Here is a 23463-nt window from a genome sequence, read left to right as displayed (position 1 = left end):
GAACAAGAAAGATAGATTCAGGCTGTCCTTATGGCAAAGACACAGAAGTACTAGAAGAAATTTTTAGGCATAATAGTATTATTGTTGATCACTGGAGGCCTTTGAGAACGGGTGGACAAACATCTCTTGGGCGTGCTGCAGGAGTACAGGTGACCCTGCCTTGGTGCCTGAGGGCAACTATTTGACATCTCTTCATGCACGAGTCTTCATGACTGTAAATACTGCTGTGAAATTCTGTGGGACTGTTTGCAGAGAAGAGACAGAACTGACTGACAGTAACAACAGGCAAGTACTACATCCAACATCAGGCTTTTTAGCATACAAGGGAAACGTTTTAATACTGGGTGCAGTGTTAGGAAAAGTCTGTATAACACAGAATAGGAGGTGAGCTGCAGATCACGCATGCGGCACGTCGGTAAAGCTGTGTGAAGAAAGGCAGCGGTGCTATTAGAGCAGTGAGACTGACCGTGGAGGCTGATGTTCAATGAATGCATGGCACGTCAGTCGTCTCCAGCATACTGTGGACTGTGTAGCAGAAAGGGCTGAGCCTTCTGTCACATATTTAATGCTTTAATTTCCTGTTTTCTTAAAACCTCCTAGATGTTTCCTGAGTCATTAAGAGGAGGAAGAGGCATGAGAGAACTGTTTCTTTAGTTTGATCCAAGGGGCAGGTCGGCCAATTCTCCCAGTTTCCCAGTTTTTTGTGCTCTATTATCAGCGTGCTCACATGCAGCTACAGAGGCAGTTCAAACTCACCTATCAAACTAGTGCAGAAGCTGAGAGGATCACAGACCTTTAGGTGAGACAGGTGGTACCACACAAGTGCTGGTAGGTATCGCATGACAAACCAAAATGTAGTATACTAAACTGTTTGCCTTACAGTCATCTGAAGATACTGTGGTGTTGCCTGAATCAGCCCTGGTACGGTATTCTTATGCCTTTCTTTAGAAGCTTGGCTTTAAGATGACATGTCGCTGAATATCAAACTTTTAAAATAGCTGCCACTGGCTAAGGAACTTCAAACTTTTTAGAAAGAGGCAAGAGTTAATTTCTCATGAGCCTTATTATGGGGAAAATTTCTTGGAATCTATTGTTATGAAATAGAAACTTGTATGTCCTTCAAAAAGAAAACATCAGACTTATTTAAGTTTGGGGAGGTCCGTTGTACAGCATAGTGTCTAGAATTGTGGCTCAGACTCCCTGTGGCTTTCTGATTATCCTGTACTAAGGGTTTTGCATTTTGAAATTATAATTGGAGATAATTATATTCACCCACTAAATAATGTGCCTTGATACCTTCCAGTGACCTGGTCATTTAAATCAGAAATGATCCTCAGATAATCTGAGCCACTGCATTTTCACCAGCAGCTTTGAGCTTTTGAGCTCAAAGATTTTTATACTAAAAAGTTTTAGTTCTCGGAAGACTAAATCATTAATAATTCAATCCCCAGTTAAAGAGAACTGACTGGGGAACGCGTGTCTTGAAGGTTCTAGCAAGATGTATGTGTAAGAGAATGTGAAAAAAATCTTAATGACCCTTGATGGGGGTTAGATAGAGAAAGAAACTATTTTTTTGACTCCTGCTCATGCAATTTGTATAATTTTGAGACTGTGAGGAAGGCATGTCAATCAGATGTCCTGTCTCTATCTGTGGCCAGTTTCTATTGTCCTGTGAGAATGCAAACAAAAAAGAAATGTATTTGACTGTAATGCAACCGTGGACATCCCTTCGCAACTCCAGCAACTATTAGCAGAAGCACTGGAGCGTGATCTTCAATTCTGGGAATTGTCTTAACACCAAATTACTTCACCCTGTGAATGAACTGAGGGCAAAGGGGCAATCCTGTTTCACTGAATCTCCTGAAGGAGAGGGGATAAACCGTGTAGTCTCTTGGAGAGCTGGAGATTCCCAACCTCTGCAGCAGCTGCAGCTTCCATGTGAGGAGCTCCAGCATCACCAGCTGCCTTCTAGTCACTTCAGATGAGAACATCCATTCTAAGTCACTCTTACATGTAGACTGTGTAAGCTAAGAGACTAGTTTAAGCATATACTTCTAGCAGATACCTCGTTATCTTATTTTAAGGACCAGTGCCTCATTTTCTAAGGCTGAGACCATCCAGACTGAACCCTAGGCAACAGGGAGGCTCCTTGAAGATGGAGGTAGGTGCACATGTAGTTCAGTTCTCTGGTGTTTTTTTAAAATCTCCCAGATTCTTCCTTTGACAAAGCAAGTAGGGAGTTTCTTACCCAGCACAACTTGTCACCTGTAAGGAGTTTGCGTTACGCCAGCAGCACGATGCAGAGCCAGCAGCAGCTCTCTTAGCAGCTGCCTGGCAGCACCGCCTGGGCTCCGAGCTGCACAGCTGCAGCATACCCACGGCCGGCACCGTGCGGGTGAGCGTGCCAGCTGCTCGCTCCCTGCCTGGCCGCAGCCACTGCCAGGACAAACAGGCACAGAGTGACTTCATAGTGGCCACATACAGATTTTCACACTTCAGTTTATTTACCAGGCACAGGTGAAAATAGTTCTGAAAGATCCAGTGGACCCAACTGGCTACTTTCAGGTGTTGTAACATTTCAAATCAAGTATTTAAAACTAAAATGTTACAGAGCTAAAATATAAATGTTACAGTATGGTTTTGCTTTACCTGAGTTTTAAGAGCTGAAAGATTTGATTTAGCAGAGCAAAACAAAATAACTTTCTAGGCTGGCTTCAATATTGCCAAGCAACTTGCTATATACAAAGGAAAGGAAGTTCCTGTCAGTTTTGCAGAGTAATAAAAAGAGGATTATTCCAAGAAAATAGGCATCCCACACACTATTTAAAGAAGTCCACTGACCACTCTGCAAAGTGGCCTTTTGCAACCACCTTCAGGACAACACGCCTGGGTGTCTTTTCATAATGAAGTCATGCAATGCACTGCTGAAGCTTCCCACACTTGCAGGGGTGTATTGAGCAACAAAAGGTTTGGGGTTTTTTCTTCTTGAAAAATAAGTGCTTGGGTACTAAACTTTTTCTCTCAAATGGAGAAATGCTAGGATTTAGGAGAGGAAGAAAACATACATGTTCAGATTTCTTCCAGAATTCAGGTGCATTGCTATTAAAGTGTAGCAATAACTTCAGTTTCTCTGTTGCTATGCCAGTATGTAGAACATCTGAATTTTGATGCGGGAGAGGACTCTGGCTTCATTACAGTATAACGAGGTCTAAAGAACTGTATCACATCACCCAAGACTCGTTCTTGGTTGGCAAAGCTGGCCTGCACATGCCTGGGATGGGCGTCTTTTTCAAGCCCCCTTTTCATTTCTGTTGTTGCCTTTCAGATAGGATGATGCTTTCTGTGATCTAAGATTATTTTTACTGATTAACTTATTCTTCATCTGTTTGTTTACAAAAGCAAAGTGGGAACATTTGGGTTCCTATTGCTCCAGAGGTTGGTTGCTGAGTTTGCCCCACAGCCTCTGCTTGGCTTTCCCTGTTACCCACTGAACAGCTGTTTGGGTGAGTTGGTTAGGGATGAGTCTCTCTCTGCCCATCTGTCCTGGGATGCTGCACGAGGCTTCCTGGTAACCGTTCCAGTGTCTTGTTTATATTCTTTCAGTGCTTGTAATCCAATTTAAGGTTATTAGTGTACACAAGAGCATAGCTGCGTTTTCCTCTGCTGCGTGCAGAGTGGAGCCACTGCGGGAAAGCCTGCCTGTAGACTGGAGTTTATCTTAAGGAGACCCTTCCTGCTCCAGACCTAAACCAGAGACAGTGGCTCTAAAGATGCCTCTTACATCTCTTGTGTGATCTTGAGGTCACTTTAACCTGCTGCCCACCAGCTCCTTGCCCGGCTTGGCAGTTCCTTTCACACCTGGGGTGAGCCCTGGCCTCACTCCTTAGGAAAGGCAGCCCCCTTTCCCCAGCTCCCCAGCAGCGTCAGGGGGACGATGCTTTTCATCTTCCCTTGGGTACAAGTGGAAAGGGGAAGACAGGTGGCCAGCTCTGCCCCCCACGCTGACATGGCAGCCCCGGCCTGTCCCGCAGCGATCCCGGCGGGCGGCACAGCTCTGTGCCTGGGGGGCCGATGGAGATGGCGGCGATGCTCACCCCCTCGTGCTGCTGGGGCTGCGGCATGGCCTGGGCTGCCCTTCCTGCAAGCTGAGGCTTAGCCACCAGGGAGCCTTCTGGAAGCAGGAGGAGCTGAGGTACTGAGGGGCAGGGAGCCTTCTGGAAATGGGAGGCGCTGAGGGGCAGGGAACCTTCTGGAAGTGGGAAGAACTGAGGCGCTGAGGGGCAGGGAACCTTTTGGAAGGAGGAGGAGCTGAGGGGCAGGGGCAAGGAACCTTCTGGAAGCGGGAAGAACTGAGGCGCTGAGGGGCAGGGAACCTTCTGGAAGGAGGAGCTGAGGGGCAGGGGCAGGGAACCTTCTGGAAGTGGGAAGAACTGAGGCGCTGAGGGGCAGGGAACATTCTGGAAGGAGGAGGAGCAGGGCTGGGGAACCTTCTGGAAGGGGGAGGAGCTGAGGTGCTGAGGGGTGGGGTCGAGGAACCTTCTGGAAGGGGGAGGAGCTGAGGGGTAGGGCTGGGCCATGGCAGTAGCCCTGTGGCAGGCAGGAGGAAGGCTCTGTGGCACACTGGGGCTGAGGCGAAGGTCGCCATCTGCTTGTCCGCCATCCCTGGCAGCCCAGGTATTGCAGGAGAGGCCCAGGAGGCAGCTGCAGCTCCTCGCCCCGGGGTGGGACCCCCCGTTTTCCTCGCAGCCATCTCTGGGACATATTTCAGCAAGGCCTGGCGCAGGGCTCAGCCCTGAGCCCACCCCGGGCTGTGTTGCAAGGGCTCAGGCTGCCCGAAGCCTCGCTCTACGTTTAACCTGCAGCCAAGATGGGGCCACCTATGGACATAGCTGGTGAGTCTTTAACCCTGTCTGTGCGGCATGAAACTGAAATACTTCCAAGTACAACAGCAATGGTGTTTTTTCCTCTGTGTAGAAATCCAGGCATAACTCGGCTCCTGCCCAAGGTTGCAACCTGTTCCTGGCTCCCATGTGAGAGTGCAGCAGAGGCTCTGCAGCCATGCAGCTTTACTAGGATTAGTAGCACCTGATTAATTACATCTGCTTGCAAAAATGCTTTTTTTTGTACAAAACTGAAGAGAATGTTGGTTCCTGTGTGAAAAATGAGCACTTGTTTTTCCTGTTCCATGAGAGGCTTTTTTCTGTTCAAACAAATACTCCATGTTATGTAGCAAGCTTGTGTTTTGTTTATTGCAGGTTTTGGTTACTGATGTTTAGGAAACTGACCCTGGGAAATTGGTGGCCTGTTTGGGTCAGTTATTTGTGGGACCTTCTTGTGCTTGACCAGCTGGAGGTGAATCCACCCTCACACTGCCCCCAGTCAAAGGGTCTGACCTCTGTAGGCAGCCGCGTGGGCATATCCTAGGCTGGGCGCCGCGCATCGCCAATAGCTTCAGCAGGTCAGACTTAACAGCAACCTCTCGCTTTTGACATTGACGCAGGATCTGGGTGCGGTGAGCAAGCTGCACTTAACCAGAGAGCAGGACAAAGGATCCCTTGGGGGATGAGACCCATTCTTCATCTCCAGCCATCTCTCCAAAGTGCATACTCTCTTCCCGTTGTCTAGAAAGAGGGTCACAGTCTCAGGCATTCACAGAGAGGTCAGCTTGTACCTGTTTGCAGGCACGGCATGTTGATTAAAATATGTCAGTCTTTAATGATTTTACAGCAGCGGTGCACAAGGCCCTCCAGACTGCAGCCTCATGAGCCTGGTGCGATGCAAGGAAGCGTAGTCTATCGGCCCATTCAGTGCCAGTGATTTGTGAGCTGAGGTGTAATGACAGGCTGGGGGGCAAATAAGGTTCACACCTGTGATGGCCTCTTCTGTTGCTGCTCATGAAGTTGTATGATTTAGTTGGTGATTTGAACCCCTTGCGTATCAAGATAGCTGTTGTTGTTGGATATATTAACTCTTAACAGAATTAAGAGTTATTCTGCCAAACTTACGTGCCTTAAGTTGAACTATTTAAAACTGATTTAACAGCTTATTGATTTTTATAATAAAATGGTAGCTACTAGTGCTTTGTGTAGGTATCTTATTCTGGGTGATGACGAAGGGAGAAAATCACTAGAGAAGCTCAGCAGTTGGATGAGATCCCCTCCTGGAGAGCAACAGGTAAATTAGAATTAGGAATGTAGGGCTGACAAAGGCAGCTGGGTTTACCAGGTCCAGTCCGGAAAGCTGCCCTCAGCAAGGGCAGGAAGTGTTTCTTTTAAACAGGTGAAAACATTTTGATGAGTCTGTAGCCTTCTGTATTTGCATCTGGTTGTAGATGCACTGGATAACTGGTTTATTTAGGGAAGAGCTTGGGGGTTACTGGTGGTTTCCTCACTGATGCAAGCTCTTTCATAAGAGCAGTTGTAAGTTATGTGTGGCTTTCTGCCATCTGTTTTGACCAGGTTGCCATATCTCATAATGGTGATTAATGACTTTACCTCACTTCATCGCCTCATAGCTGGACTACAGGCACGTAATTCATGTGGGCATGAAGCCCAGTCTGTAAGAAAGTCCCGCCTAATATAGTGAGTCTCAACACCAGCAGGACAACTGACTTCTGCTCCTATGCTAGCTTTCATAAAATACTAGATTAGGTTGGCCGTGTCAGTCCTTACGTTCAAGGCTCTAACTGACACAACACCAGGATATCTAAACAATTCTGGGTGAAGAATGTAATTGACAGACAAACCTATTTTTGAAGCACTGTGTAACTGCCAGGAGGTGGCCTGTGCAGGAGGAGGGGGCTCTTTCTCAGGAGCTGGTTGAACTCTGGATTGAAATCTGACTTCTAAGGTCCAACAGAAACCATATCATACAACTCTCTGTGTCCACCTTACTTGCATGCACCTTTGACCATGTCTTCTCCAACATGAATGTATATAGCAGTGCTTGTATATAACTAAATGAAAGTGGATGCTGTATTGCATATCTGATATTGTAGTGAGGAGAGCAACAGCAAGCGTATTCTTGTTTAGTATTCTGCTGGCATATCGTGGTTGACTTGGAATAGATGTGGGATGTTTGGTAGCAATCAAGTGGAAATAGATCAATCTTCTCAGATAACTGTAAAACTTCATCAATAAAATCCCCATATAAGGAAGGAAGCCTTAGAACAATAAAATGGTCTATTTAGTAGCCTGAAATGTGTAACCTCACAAAGGATTATTCCAAACTACTTTCTTGTTTTCTGTTGTTCCTGTCAGTGTAATAGCCAACTGCTACGTGAGGGTCTGCATGGACCGTGCAGAATGTACTGAATGGTACTGTTGTTGCCAGGAGATCAGTGTAAAACAGCAGCTGTGGATGGGAAGTCTGAACAGTGCCAGTATGAGAAATGTTGTCCTAAATGTATGATTGATAGATTCTGCTATGTTTGTAAGATTTTTGGATGGTATCTGTAAAGGCTCTAAGGGGGTTGCATTGTTTAGAACTCAGTGTGTGTATTTCTTTCCTGGATAAAGGAAACGCCTCCCTCACCAGAGGTAATCATGTTTGGTGAGAAGTGTGCTAAAGTCATCACATAGGAGTCCCAGGCAACACAGCAGCCAGCTGAGCCTGCATGAGGGAATGAATATAATTTAATAAAAGAGGAGGTGAGTAGGACTTCAGGGCACAGATCCAGCCTTCTGTCCATTACTGAGTCTGAGCTCATTAGGCCTCACTCCTATTAAACACTGATTTTATGAGGAATTTATTTTAGTCTTGGGTCAGCACCATCACTTCCTCCCATCTTTGGTTCTGGTGTCTCAATGTGTGATGTGACAAGAACAGCTTGAGTTAATGCAGAGCAAAGGAGATATCGAGACTTGTGGAATCTGAATAATTTGGGGAAAATCTGCCTACTGTAAAAATTCAGTGTGTATATATATTATTATGATGATCATTATTACCACTTTCATTTGTTTTCTGAACTGACTGCTTTTTGTTCTGTGGAACATTGCTCCAACGGCGTAAAGTTGGTTGTATTATATGAAGTAATTCCAAATTCGGCTCTGCTCACTCACAGTGTGACTGACTCAATATGTGCATCTTTGATTCTTCTGGAAGAGAATTTGTTCCAGTGCCTCCTGATAAAATAATATTTGGACTTTTTTTTTTTTTAGGTTAGTGGGAGGATTTAATTTTCAGATAACTTTTGAGATACTTAATATTCATAGAAGGAGATTAAATTCAGAATTTATTTTAAAAATCTTTTAAAAAATACTTTTTTAAGATTATGTCTCTGTATGGTAGATACTGTAAGTTGTCTGTGTTCCTGTAGCAGTTATCTTAATTGCCTTTCTTACGAAGTCAGTAACACCCGTAATGTGACAGAGCAATAAAATGACCCACTGATTTTAGTGAAACACCAGTCATTAGCCATGTGCACTGAGCTCATGCGCATGTCTCTGTGAAATACAATTGCCTGTTTCTGTGTGGTTGTAAGGTAATAATGATCAATATATGGAGGGGCTTCACTTGGAGCAAACATGTCCCAGAGCAGCTGGAAAGATTTTTGCCTCATCATGGAGTAAGAATTCCTTGGTGGTTTAGCTAAGAAAATGAATGTTGTACTTAGCAGTCTGTCAGCGGCTGGTCAAGTAAGAAAAGCACTGGGGCATATCCAAAGGAAAATTGCCAAATACTGTGATATATTACGGTAACATCAAAACTTTCCCTGTGTGGAGGTAAAAAGTAAGAAGTCCAGGAGAAAGGGGAAGGAAGGACAAGGGATTTGGACTCTGAATAGAAGGAGCTCCCGAGTGCTGGGCTTTTCCTGGGGGGGCAGCCTGGCAGTGCAAAGGTTGCTGTTGTGCTGGGAAGAGTGAAGCGTGTTCTCTGGGTCAGTAGCTGAAATAAGCAGTGGGGAAAAAAGTTAATCTCTGTTCCATGACAGTCTAGCCTTAGTTTCATTTCTGGACATCTGTGTCTGCTAAATCTTTCACCCTATGTGCTGTGGGTTTTTTTGGTTACCTGCTTGCTTTCATCTGAATTTGCCATGAGTGAAGGGTGATTTTTAAGATAAAGGACTAACATCAAGAAGCTCCATCCCAGTGAGAATTGAAACGACATTATGGTAGCCTTTGAATCAGGCTGTGTCCTCAAACTGTGAACTAGTTTAGGATGTGGCAGTGCTAGGGTCTGGAAGGAACAAGATACTTTACTGAGCACAGTCACCCAGTAATGCCCTTTGAGGAAAGGAACTAAGGTACTAGGGATGGGCTCCAATGGCAGGTTGCTGCCTCTGTGCCTTGTTTTGCATTGGAAGAAAACCTTAGGGTGCGGGCAGGGGATGAAGTGAAGCGCACAGCCTGCTCTGAATGATCCAGGGGCAGGACGGAATGCCAGGCATCTCCAGCTTCAGCTCCCACACAGCCTGTAGGATGTGGGGTTGAATCACTTCAGTTTTCTTCTTAAATCTGCTGCCATTTTTCTTTGTGATTAAGCACAACATTGGGGAAAATCCTTTCTTGGGCAATTACTGCTCATTAGCCACTTGGGTAAAAAGCTCTCCTCACAATGTTACAGAAGATGTTAGTCCATCATGGCTTCTGTGGACACAGTATGTGCTGTATCATACTTGCATCTTGCTGTATTTGATTTTCCACTGGACGTTCTAAAAGATTGAGAAAACTCAGGTCGTTTCTGTTTTGGAGTTAATTTAAAGGCCCATGATACAATATCCAAAAATGATAGGTTCAAAAAGGGGGGGGGGAAGCAAATGTAGCATAGGTAGGAAAATAAGTAACACCTGGTTAAGAAATCATGGTTAGTCACTCATCCAGAAGAAAAAGTCCCCGAGGGTTGTTAGCAGCAGCATCTTCACTGTTGGAGCTTTTCTCCAGGCTTAGTCCAGACGCTGGTCATGGCTGGAGGGTGGCCCAGCACCTCTCGGAGCACTGTCCTGGCTGCACAGCTCCTCGGAGATCTGCCCTGGGCCTTAGCAAGCGTCTGGCCCGAGCCCCGGGGCAGCAGCCGTGAAGCTGTCTGACTGTGCATCACAGCATCTCAGCAAGACTGAGATTATTTAGTGATGGTTGTGTATCGTGTGTGTTTGGTAGCTGTTTCATTAATACATTGTCAATTAATTGGCCGATGTCAGTATTTATATGTTTTGTGTAGTCTCCAAAGTTTTGTCTGCCTACTGCTATGGAAAGCCACGTTAAGTCATCTGAAACAATCAAAAGGCATCTGTAGAACTGTAGTGACTGACTTAGATTTTACAGAAGCTGACAACGATACTGTAAATTGTTTACAGTGTTTTGGATTTTTTCTTTAGGTAAAATTGAGTGGATTTTTTTCCCAGAAGTATGAAAAAATGCAGCTGTTTGCCCATTGGATCCTGCTGTATTTCATTCTCACTCTTTATTAAACTTATTTTAGAGTTTAATTTAGTCCTATCTTGCACTGAAGTAGATCAGAGAAAGCTGATAAGTAACTATTTTCTCATACCTGTGTTTGGTTTTTTTCCTGTACATTTCATTGGTGTTGAGGATACTGTGATAGACCAAAAAGGTGAACTGATATTTCAGCCAAAATGAAAAAATGTAAAATGTATCATGAGAAAGAGAGGGTGCTCCCTCCAGTTTTTCCCTTCACATTTTGATGCTCTCCACAGAACTTGAGAGCTTTTTAGAAGGGGGTGGGGGCAGGGGCAGGATTTGACAACTGCAGCCTGACCAGACTTTTGGGGAAAGGGACTGTGATGCTCTGTAGGTGACCTTTTCTAGCCCCCAGATTGAGTGTAAGTCCTCCTGGGCTTGCAGCAGTCTTCATGCAAACAGATACTGGAAATGGCTCTGCAAAGCCACCATGCAAGGGAACAGAATTATTTTATATAATTCATTTAGATATTTTGTTTCATCCCTTTTTTCTCTGGTGGTTAGGAAATGAAAGTGATAGATGTAACCGATATTTGGGCAGTATTAACTGTTTCCACAAGGACTGTTTGTACCATACTACTTAGCTTTTGTTTGACTAGTGCTTGCTCGTGCATTTCTAACTGCAGATCAGGTGGCCAGTAATAGACAGATGGGAGCAGATGCTTCTGCTATATTATAAATTATAAGATGTTGGATTTAAGAGTAGACCTATGCAGCAGCAGGCTCCAAAACTGCTTTTTGCATCAAAGATGACAGTGCCAGAATTTGTATGAATGTATTTGAAGGAAAATACAGATGAGGGAGAAGTTGGAGCTTAAATGGGCAGGAAATAAGGAAAAACACTGCAGATGGGGTATGTGCTTGTGTGGTTATTTGCAAGGAATTGATTTATCTGAGAGCGTATAGAAGGAAGGTGATTTAAGAAGCTGGAGAACAAAAACCAAGAATAAAACTTATCAATGGCAAGGGAATTAGAGGAATCTGATAAGGAGGGGAGAGCCCATATTCATCTACAAATCAGTTTAAATTCTCATTAGGTATTAACATATTTTTCTTTCTTTTAGGTATTGAATACTCTTCCAGAAATCCCTTGGACTTCCATTGTGGCAATACTGATGGGGTTTTGTTCTTTTTCACTGTATTTGACTCTTTCTGGTTTTGAACATTAACAAACGCACATTGATGCACACTTCGTAAAGCACTAGTTAATTTTTTTCCTGCATATTGTCAAAAATTCTTCATATTTCTGGTGTTCATGCCAACTTGATTCTAAGCATCTTTTAAATAAAACAGAGACAGGCTTTCTTAGGTAGTGTAGCCAAGGCAAGTAAAATCTACAGAAAATGCAAACACTTAAGCAACACAGTGTTTGTGTTAGTGATATCATGTTTACTGCTTTTATAACTTTTGGCAGTAAACCTGCCAATTTACTGAGTGCACAGGTGCCTCATGCCAAGCTCATGGGCATGCTAGAAAGGACCAGTGCATTTGCACTCCATGTGAACTCTCGTGAAGCTTAGAACTGAAGCAGTAAAATCTGAATGCTGCACAGTGACGTGTTCTGCATCCTTGTTTGTTGTTTTTGAGGCCTTTGGTAAATACCTTCCATGGCATGTCTATTAATACTTCCCTGACATAATAATGCTCTGAGAAGGAGAATACTTGCAGGCATTAATTAGTTTGCAAGCTGTGATGAAAGATACATTCTGATTGTCACTGCTTGTTTAATGTCGAGTACCTTGCATCTGAATGACGAGTGCTTTTTCTTTTATGAAGACCTGAATTTCACTTTTGCATGAGCAAGGAAATTGTAATTGCTACTGGTTAAAGTCTGGTTTCTAAGATGTGTATTTTGCATTTTAGATTTCTGTTAAATACTATTACTAAATACTAATAATGCTGATGTGCCAAGTGACTTTTGGAGAACACTACATTGATGAGTGGTGGTGTATGATGTGCCTAGGCCCAGGACTGATGTCACAAGACATTGAGATTCAGATCTGTGCTGCAGATGATTTCTTTGTTTTCTCTTTGTTCTGGAGTGTAATCTTTTCCTATTAGGGCTTATTTCAGTAGTTGCAGCTACCCACACAGTTCTGGTTGAGCTGCTGTAGCCAGGAGGCCAACCCTACATGTATTTCCCCACCTGCTCCAAAGGGGAATAAGGAAATGAGCAGGCTCGTTTGCACCTGCAGGCTTGAGCCTGTGGTGAGTGTAGTAGAACAGTTGTGGGAAGGAAGGAGGGGGCTTCTCAGGGGGATGTTAGCCTGGAGAAGACCAAGTGGGGAACTTCTGTCTGCAAGTATCTTGAAGGTGAGTGTCCAGAGGATGGGTCCAGGCTCTTTTCTGCAGTGCCCAGCGACAGGACAAAGGGCAACAGGCACAAACTGCAGCACAGGAAGGTCCATCTGAATATGAGGAAAAACTGCTTTACCTGGAGGGTGGCAGAGCACTGGAGCAGGCTGCCCAGAGAGGCTGTGCAGTCTCTTTTGCTGGAGATATTCCCAGTGCAGCCCTGTGCAGCCTGCTCTTGGAGAGCCTGCTGTGGCAGGAGACTGGGCTGGGTGATCTCCAGAGGTGCTTTCCAGCCCTGACCGTGCTGTGATTCTGCAAAGTGATACAAGTGCATGGGCATGTATGAACAGGACTTGTACAAACAGTTTGACCATTTAGGTTCCTATATTGACCAGGTCCTTTGTCTTCAAATCCTTCTCACTCACATCAAATCCTGGGGTGCTTTTGTGTTGTTTTCTAGATGTCCATTCACTTCATTTCATGATTTCACACAATGAAAGGGGGATATTTCTGGCCCTTTGCATAGCCAACAATCCCTAGGGGAACTTGCAATTTCTTTTGGTCAGAAGCATTATGTTTGGTTTATGTTTCACAAACTTCTTTCCAAGCTCTGTCTTATTGTCACAGATGGATTTTCTGTAGTGAAATAAAGGTGAGGGAGCAGTGATGAAATGGGGGTTCTGGGAGGGGAGTCTAAAAATTCGTGAGTGTAAAAGCTAGGTTTGATGACGTGTCTAAAGCCAGCTGTCAAATATGTATGTGTTCTGTCCTTAGAGGTATCTGTCGCTGCTCCAGCCAGAGCTTTGCTGGCTACTTTCTACAAAGGCAGCTTTATTTCTCACTGTGGCGGTGATAGAAATTACCATATCCTCAGTAATATATAGGAATTCACCTTTCCTGCTCCATCAGAAGGTAGTGTGAATCAAGACACAACTATTTTTGTGTGTAGGTAGGCCACTGAGAAGTGAAAAAACCTTCACTGTGTAGTGTGCCTAAAGGGAGGACACTATCTCCAACAATAAATATGCTCTTTGTAGTTTCTTGTCTAGCAGGTAAATGAAACACAAGGCGTATCAGAAAAGCTTGCCAATAGGCTACCGAACACACTTTAGAAGTGACTGACCTGTATTGATTACTCAGTTTTTATGAGGGATATATTATCTACTTGCTAATTATTAATGATTTTATATTTATTATTACATTTAATGCTATTTATTCTGTATTTATTGATCCACTGGTTTATTTAGTTACCTTCTGAATTTCTTTTCTCTCCCTGACGACTGTTACCATGTCTAGCTGTGACGTGGGGATCCTGTCTCACAGTTCTATGGGCCTGAATTCGTAAAGGGTTGAGTTTCACTTGCATGCATCAGGGTAATGATAAAGAGTATAAAAAAATCTCTGACAAATACATGGAGAGGAGTGAAGCAAGGGGCCCAGCAGGGAGGTGAAAACCCGGTGAACTCGATCATTAGTTTTTTCTGGCGCTTTTCTCTAAATTTGACTGGTTTTCACACTTTGCTTCCCTTTTGTGGCGAGGAGTGACTTACAGCCAAGGCAGCCGCGAGCAGGCAGTGGTGTGGTCTCCTGGGCACGATGTGCCTTCGGAGGGGTCTGTGGCTGCTTGCAGCCGCGTGCTCTGCCCAGCACACCACAAGCAAAGACCCTTCAGCTGCTGTTTGGAAACTGCAGGCCCAGGCACCAGAGTTCCAGCACCACAGGGGCTGGGATGGATGCTACCCGGCACCTTTGCTGCTCCTCTTGCATTAAGCACGAGTCTTCCAGCTGGGAATTTGTGAAAAGGATTCTGTTTTCTGTTCTCTTTGTCATACTGTTGGGGAAAAGTCCTGGAAGAGGAAGTTGTCTGCAGGCAATTTTGGTGTGATTTCCTTAAGATACTAACTAACATTAACATCTGCTTTTAAACTAGAACAAAATGATTTTAATTCTCCTTTTGTCAGTTGTTACAGATGTTGAGGTGTGGCGCTCAGGGGCGAGTACAGAGATCATTTGCAGATAATATTTTTTCTACTTTGATTTCCTCTAAAGAACACACATTACATTTGGCTCATAATTTCAGTTTATTATCAAAATGTTTTTATCAGATGACAAACTTGGAAAGCTAAAAGGAACATAGGTTTTTAAATATACCTATTGTAGCAGTCATCTGAGGTATCTGGTACTTATTTTTGAAAATGTTTGCTTTGATATACAAAGCAGTAAGTTCCTTTGCAATCTGCATGAGGATGTTTAATACATATCATTGCAGATTTAAAGCCTTTTACCTTCTTAAAGCTCCTTCTGATTCTTGCAATCAGCTGTGCAGCTTTACTGATGTGAGGACTGACATAGATCAGAACGTGTACAAATTATGCGCAGGATCAGACCCTAAACTCTGAGAAAATCAGAAAACTTGAATATTAGTGTGCTCCGAGTGCAGAGCTCAGTTTTGTAGACTTTATCTTATTGCCTGATACCATGCTTTACTCAAATTCCCCAGTTCTATGCAGCCACTGTTAAAATATATTACAATACTTCAAAAGTGTAGCTCAGATTTAAATATAAAAACTATGATTTATACATTACTAGAAACTTTAAAAAAGACCAACTTTAGAGAAAGCAAGAAAAGGCTTAGAAAACTGTGAAAGGGTCTTTGATCACAATCTTACAGATTATATGTTCAAAAATTAATAAATTACCTACAGTTTCAGTTTGGCTGGAAAGCAGTAAATAAACTGTTGTAAATAGTGACTTCAGGTAACACACATGGAATAATTAGTGAGAAGTTACTTAATTACAGCAGGTCTTTGGACTCCTCTTGTATAAATGGTTTCAAGTAAAAATGAAAACATTTGGTAGAACAGATTTATCATAACAGCTGAGGGTACAAAGTCTGACACTTAAGAAATAAACTGTTGTCTCATTATCATGTTATGATGTCTAAAACTGTGGGTCATTTAGCATTTCCTTCCTCCACTTGATCAGAAATATGCATTCGCCGCCCAGTGGGCAATAATGTGTTATGCTTTGACATTTAAAAATAAATCCAAAAAGCCATTGGGAAACAGGATTAATTACAAGGGATGTGTTACTGTACATCATCAAATGATTTAGGTTCTACAGGGTTCAGTGACAGGAAAAGCAGCTGATCAGCTAGGGCAGCTCACTGCTGCATGGGCGTTCGTCCTTCATTGCATGTTTTGATGTGTGATCTTTTTGTTTGTATGTTTTTGCCTGTTTACTAAGAATTACAGTGACTACTCTGGCATATTCCCCTCAGTTTTCCTCCTTCCTCCCCTTCTCAAAATTACTTCAAAATTTCTCTTTTTTTCTGGAAAGCTTCTTGAGATGCAAGGTTTACAGCTCCATCACCAAACTTGGCACTTCTTAGCAGGATCCATGTAGTTTGTCTTGGTGCATGAAAAGGCTTCAGAGAACTCCGGAGAGTTTTGCAATGATCCTATGACCCTTTAAAACAAAACATCATCTTGTCATTGTTGCTTGCCTTTGTTCAAAACAAACTATTTGACTCATGTTTCTTAACTTCTTTTTTGCATCACTTCAAAATAGTGTGGGAAACACCTGTATTTCTGAACTCTGGCTATTGCTTCCACTTCACCTCCAGCAGTGGCTGTATTCTCTCTTCTGAGTTTCCATGGTCCCTGTCACAACCCCCCCAGGATAAAGGACCTGTCCCTTCTTCCTTACTGGCTCTCACAATACTTCCATTTATTTCACTAGGGACAGGTTTATTGCTTGTTGTTAGCTTTCACTAAGAATTTTTTCAGCTATGTTTTGCTGACAAGTTTCTTGGTAAAGGGAAAACAAGGACCTGAAGTAGAGGGCTGTCATGTAACTTTTCAGTGAATATTCGTTTACACTTTTACACCAGTCAAATTTTAACTGAGATCACACTGCTTCTCTGGGCATTTTCCACAAATGTTCCAGTGAATGAGTTTCCTGAAAAAAAACACTCACACAAAGAACAGCTTTCAAGTGAATATGAGGACGTTCCAGCTAAACCAGCTTTTATATGGGTAATTGTGAACATCTGTGAATATATCTGCTAAGAGTTGCTCATTTCTTCAAGAACAGAAATACAGCATGCACGTACCTATGCAGGAAAACAATTTCAGCTTCAAAAGTCAAATATAGATACTGATGCATGTTGATTGTGGGCCAGGAATTATTTGAAGAACTGTTTCTTTGAGTAATTTGTGATTATACTGTGAATAATCTCAGCCATTAGATTCAACAGACCCAGAAAGTGCCCACAGAAGTTGAGCTGAAGCTCAGCAGCTGACATCTGCAACAATTTGACTGTCTCTACAACAGCAAAAGTGAGAGTACTTTCTAACCAGTCTCAGGAGCCACCAGCCAAACAGGAGATGGCACAGAAAAATGATCACAAAGGAAGTCATGGATTTAAGTGATCTAGCAGTGCTTCATTGCTCTTAAGGACTAGAACTCCCAAAATGGGATTTTGTCAGATACAGAGCAAAAAGTATTTTGGGTGTAATAAAACTCTACTTACATTAGTTGTTAACAAACAGATAAAACAGCAGTGGGATAAGAATCCTGCTTCATTTACTAACACCTCCAGGACTTACAGAGATGTGGTCTATAAGCAGGGCTTGACCTGTATCTGTTACTGTACTTGCTGTGTTCTAATTTTGCATGTTAACACTCAGATACAGACACTCCTTCGCCTGCCTTTGACAATCACCTGATCCAAGGCATCTTTCTGTTAACTTCTTATTTTTCTAGCAGGCAAAAGTTTCCACCTGTCTAGTACTCAAGAGTTGGTAGCCCATGAACTAAAATTGTACTACACAATTAATAGTTTTTATGGAGACCTGCCTGTCCTACCTATAAGGAGAAATATCCTCCCGTCAGTGTAGCAGGTGTTAAAACAAACACTCTCCACCCCAAATAATAATAATTATAAAAACCCAAGGCACATTGGGGGACATTGTGACATTTGAATAGTATATCATTAGGCAGTAACTTTGTGGGTATGTCTCATGTACTGAAACACTTTCTATTTTAGAGCTGTTGGGGGGGGGGGGGGGCTCATCCTGAAAATTACTTCACATTCTAAAAATATTAATATGGTTTCTCAGTACATGTGTAATTCCACATAAAGCTTATAGCTTTTCAGACCAATGTAAAAACAGCACAACATGAGATGTAATATATCCAAGATATATACACATGCAATTACACAAAGATGCTGAGCTAGTGAATTTCAAAGGACTTGTGCCTCATGCAAATTAGATATGCAAGGAGAAGGCACAGTTCTGAAGAACCGCTGCAGAGCCTCATTAGCAAATTTGGCCAATTGTGCGACTTGAAGCATGAACTGCCCCTGGGAGGGATCTGCAGATCGTACAGAAACCACCCACAGTGAAATGCCAGTCAAGTAGCAATTGAAGGAACAGTCACTGCTTTCACTAAATATTTGAGAATGTGGGATAAACAAAATAAATCTTTGGTGAAAAGCCATTGAAACAAAGGTAGTGGAATTAATGTACTGAATTGTATCAGGAGAGAAATCAGCTATTGTGTACGTGAATCCTGGAGATGACACAGCCTTTCAAAGCTAACAGATGTTGTGATGTCTACGTTCCTACTTGATCTCGTGGCATTTGACCAAACATTTATTAGACCAAAAACAGTGAGCGTGTGGGAGCCCCGGTTCTGGGCTACAGGCATTACCAGTAACGCTGTTAACATCACAGCAAAGACGGGCCTGTCTGCTCTGCTGAACAGAACGTCTTTCTAGCTCTAGATGACAAAGGCATTCCTCATTCTAATGACAGCAAAGGCTACTGGCAGAAAGTGATTTCTCTCTCATGTCACTATTACCATTTAAAAGAAGATGGAATTCTGCCCCATGCTTGGAAGAGTAAAATCCTTGCACTCCACAGGTTAACTGGACATTTTACCTGTGACTTTAGTGGAGGATGGAAGTCCATCCATAGCCTTTGGTCTTTGTGAGAACCCTATCAGGAGCTATTGCGGGAGCCAGGGGACTCCTGGAAAAGCACTGGCTTCTGGATGCAGTCACTGGGATCAGCTGCAAGAGTTGTGCAGGTTTGATAACAGCCAGGTGATGGGTTTGTGCCCTGTGATGATGGTTGTTCAAAGCTTCTCAATAATGTGGAGAGAATTAAGTTGTATCATCTCAAGGGAGAGGACAACTCCCCACAACCTTAAAGCCTGTGGAGCTTCCTGGGAAGGACTGTGCCTGTTTCTGTCAGCACAGAGCTATGCCAGGGCTGGGAGGTCTGGAGGGACAGTCCATCTTTCTCTCTCTTAACCATCTTCAATGCGCTGTGCCTATATATGTGTATGTGCCTAGATCTATCCTGGTCAGTGCAACGTAGCCTTTTGTGTAGAGTTCTTTAAATTCTTTATCTAAAAGCTGTGTTGCACCTAGGAACTGCACTGAAGATTATTACACATGCTGACCTGAATTTGCCTGGGCTGTGCACGTCAGTTTTGATGGAGTTCACAGCATATTCTGGTCTGTATGTTCCACACCATACCTACACGTAACAAAGAAGAGCATTTGTCAGCCATGAGATTATCCAGGAAGAAACCTGTTGTCATTTCATACAAAATACTTAATGTCATAAGAATAAATTTCACATTAGAGCATAGAGAAAAAAGATATATTTTGTTAAAAAAAAAGAAGTAACCTGTTGTCCTCAGACAAAGGCACTTGGGCACAAGAAACTGTCTACCAGACTTACTCATGGATTAATTCATTTAGGGAAGATAAAAATTACCAAAGACGACTTTATCTTCACTACTTTGTAGTGAACACTGCTCAGCTTAGCAACTCTGCCAGCTCTTAGCAGAACTGTGAAAGGCAGCCTGCTCTGACTTACTGTTAAACTGCAACTTCAAGTGATTTTCAAAGCCTTCAGTCAAGGAGCATATAGAATACCTGTGCGAAGTTCAGAAAAAACAGCTGTTTGTGGTTCATTTCAAGACCAGGAAGAAGTTTTTCTTTTCCATGCTTTTTCACAAAGTTTTCATAGGCCTGTAGAATGAATGAGTAGAAATGTTACAGCTTCCAGCCCCACCAATCAAAATGCAATGATGACAAGGAGGAACATGGATTCTTCAACGCAATTAATAATGTACTACCTTGGCTGCCCATACCCACATGCCACCTTTAAGCAGAAGACAACAGGGCCATTTCTTAGCACTGTGATACCAGTGGCCTGACTGACTGAAGACAGTTTTCTCATGCAATGGGCCTTACAGTACTGTTTTATACCAGGTTTAGTGAAGCTGCCTGACTTATATTGGAATAAATGGTAAGAGAAATAGGCTTAAAGAAGGCAGTTTATTGTAGCAAAAAGAAGGCAAGTCTAATGGAATAACTTTGGTAAGATGGGTATGCTCAACAAGACTTTTGCATAACTATGATTTACAGGGGAAGAAATTAAGAATGCAGAGGACAGTTGTGTTCTGAAATATAGTAACTATGGAGAGTTAGTACTATTCTTCAGCAAGCTTTATTGTAATTAAATTCCATTGGACTGTTACATATTTACCTGGCAAATCCTTTCAGAGGGTTAATTAATGACAGCAGAAAGGAAAGTGGTTCTGTGTTAAAAAATAGAATATGTTCTGTAATGGAAATGACTGTGAGATTCTCCGAAGGGTAGGTGTAGTGAGGCATCAGCAAGCTCTGTGCTAAACCAGCCTCCAAACTCTCAGATTTCAGAGCTCTCTGTATAAAGATTCACCCACAGCAGCTCTGCCTCCTGCAGGTTCTGTGGATCAGGGCTTGAAGGTCCATACAGAAAACCATACTGCTGTGCTGCTTTCTAAGGCACAGTCCCAAAATGAGCGTAGCTGAGGTGTCTCGCATGATTTGGGGATTCCCTGTGTGTGGATCCCTGGGCTAAGCAACTGCTCAGGGCAGCCCAGCCTGCCTCTGCTCAAGGAGGCACAAATGAGCTCCAAGACAAAGATGTGATCAGAAGATTTGTTACTCCCCCATTTGTTCATCTGTCCCTCTTTCCCTTCTTCTTCCCATTAGGCTTGAGAGGTGTGGGGTAAAAAGCTTAAGCTGTGTCAAAAAATCATTCTCTCTGATTCTACAGAACATATGTATGCGCTGTCCTGTTTACAGTGTGCTTTGCCCTCATACGTTTATCACGTTTTTCATGGGTTTTTTGCCAACTGTTGGCTTAGAGTTTAAAATATTGCACTTAGGGTAAGATATGCTTTCCCTGTATACAATGCAGAGTTCCAGGATCCAATTTTAGTAGCACAAAAGTGATTCTGCAGGGAGAAAACATGAATTTTATCAATTATCTAATTTTGCATAATGAAAGTTACCTTTTTTTTTTATTGTGGTTTTGTTCTTTTTTTTACTAAGCAAAATGCAGATGACTTTTGAAACCTTTCCATAGTAAAACCAGCTGCTTTCATGTTTCTTATGAGGACCATGTGTCAAACAATGTGGTGTTAGTATGCCATTACTGATAGAAGGATGCCGGCAAATTCGAGAAATGTTCTGACTAAAGTCAGTGCCAAGCTACCACTTGAGTAAAGCCAATCAGCTGCACAAGTGCAAGTTGAGGGATGAGTAGTTAATGGTTCTACTGAAAAGGCTCTGAAAGTTTTAGTGAATAACAAGCTGAACAAGAGCCAGCAGTGCCGCAGTACTGCAAAAAAGGGAAGTGTCATACTGGGATGTATAAACAGGAGTGTCTTATATAAGATACATGAAGTAGTCCTTCTACTCTACTTGGCACTGGCCAGGTCTCAGCTGGAGCGCTCTGTCCAGTTTTGGGCACTGCACTTCAACAAAGATGTGGATCAACTGGAGGGAGTCCAGAAGAAAGCAGCAAGAATGAGCAGAGGTCTAGCAAACATGACCTATGAGGAAAGATTGAAAGAATTGGGTTTGTTTAGTCTAAAGAAGAGAAGTCTGGGCCTTCAAGTAACAGTCTTCAAATATGTAAAAGGTCGCAGAAAAGGAAGGAGCAGATTGCTCTCCGTTTCCACTGTTGAAAGCAGAGACATGATGATGCTCGCACTGCAGCAAGGAGGTAACAGAACTTCGCTTACGGTATGTCTGAATGATACAGAAATGGTTGATTCTACCTGCTAGAAGATGGGGGGTGGACTGGATGACCTCTCAAGATTCCTTTCGGACCTCTTTTTACTATTTATGTGGTGTCATAATAACTATGAATACTGAATTATTTTTTGTAGAACTTCTGACCTGTTTTTCTCTGGCTACTCCCATTCCTTTCAGAAAGACTATCCCCTTTCCTGGGTTTGTACTGTGTTTTTTTTTTAAATACACAAATGTTCTAGTAATTGAAGATCAGACTAATCTAATATGCCATACTGATGCCTTTTTTTGGCTTCCAAATCATTCTTCAGACTCTCATAAATAATTGTATTTGCCCTCAAACGTATATTTCTAGTGAAGTATGTGCTGCCGATGGCTGTCTTTGTGGAAGCTGTGATGGTAACTTTGAGAGGTGTGAGTTGGCCCATGCATGCCAGTGGGCACTCTGCTGGGGAGTGACAGCACTCCAGTTGTCAAGTGTGTATGTTTTGCCACAGAACCAGGTGTTTAGGGGAAGAGAGGGAGGATTGTGTTATTAAGGCCTGCGACCATCAGATCTGCAAGTAACCAGAAAAAATCATAGAGAAGCTGACTGGCTTCTCACCTCCCAACCTGCAGTCACCAAGAGAAGACCTCTGCTGCTTTCAGTTTCAGTCTCAAAGTTGGCCAGTCTAAGGAGTTAAGTGTTGACTTCAGGGAGAGAATGAAAGGAAAGCCAGAGAGCGTACAGCTCCCATGGAAGGCTTAGCGCAAGGAGTCCAGATGTCACTGACATCTTTGGATACCTGTACAGGGGACCCAAGTCAGTAGTACAAGATGGTATTTTGAACAGTGTTTCGAACAGTGAATAGTATTTCATGTAGGCAGAGACTGTTTATGGGTCAGAAGAAAGTCATTCTGTCCCTCCCTCCTGGCATAAAAAAAGCTGGTGAAGAGAGACTGCCAGAGGCAGACAGCTGCTCAGTATCATCAGTTTAGTTGGGTGATGGTCCAAGTCTGATTCATTACATGTTTTCAGTCTACGTGTTCCTTATTCACAAAAGGAAAAAATAAATAAATAAAAAATAGAAAGAGGTCAGCTGAGAAAGAGTGTACTAGGAACAGGTAATATGTATCCTGCAATAATTAACAGGATAAAAGCAATACAACAGCTGGCCAATAGTTTTAAACTGTGCCTCGATGATGCAGTACGTATGGTCCTGTACCTAACACAACAATAATGTTTCTTCTTCAGAGGCTCTGAAATGTATTTTCTTAATCTATGATGGTTTCAGCTAAAACAGAAAAATGGATACTTCTTACCTTATATGCTTGTCTAACACCCCCATTATCAGCAATGTTTTCTCCTAGTGTGTTGATTCCACTCAGCTGTAAAATAGAAAGGAAAAGTATAGTTTTCTGAAAAGAAGAGCTTATCCAGGACCTGCAATGTCAAGTTTTGTGTGTTTTTCACTTTTTACAAGCAAGAATTCCCTTAAAATCTGAAGTTTTAGCAGGAGAGTATGTTAACATCTGCAAAAAGTCTTTGTCTCCCTTGTCTCAAAATCCATGTGGATACTATTGCTTTTCCTAATCCTCTTCTTTCCCCTACAGGCAACTTTCTAAGCTCTTGTATCTCTCTTACTTAGATTTTTTGATGCT

General features: G+C 42.8%; 1 protein-coding gene across 2 annotated transcripts in view; it reads right to left on the bottom strand.

The window, feature by feature from the left end:
- Positions 1-8144: 8144 nt before the first annotated feature.
- Positions 8145-23463, bottom strand: part of MME (membrane metalloendopeptidase) — a 55531-nt gene continuing 40212 nt past the window's right edge. For both annotated transcript variants that reach the window (XM_080410201.1, XM_080410202.1), the window contains exons 20-23: positions 23125-23190; positions 19669-19764; positions 19188-19264; positions 8145-16181 (exon numbers count right to left, since the gene is read on the bottom strand). In XM_080410201.1, coding sequence (XP_080266327.1) covers positions 16082-16181; positions 19188-19264; positions 19669-19764; positions 23125-23190 — 339 coding nt within the window. In that variant the 3' untranslated portion in view covers positions 8145-16081. The remainder of the gene's footprint in view (positions 16182-19187; positions 19265-19668; positions 19765-23124; positions 23191-23463) is intronic.

The sequence above is a fragment of the Falco punctatus genome (genome assembly GCF_963210335.1).
Source record: "Falco punctatus genome assembly, chromosome: 13".
Lineage (NCBI taxonomy): Eukaryota > Metazoa > Chordata > Aves > Falconiformes > Falconidae > Falco > Falco punctatus.
The sequence above is the reverse complement of the archived record's forward strand: the minus strand, read 5'-3'. Positions and strand labels throughout refer to the sequence as shown.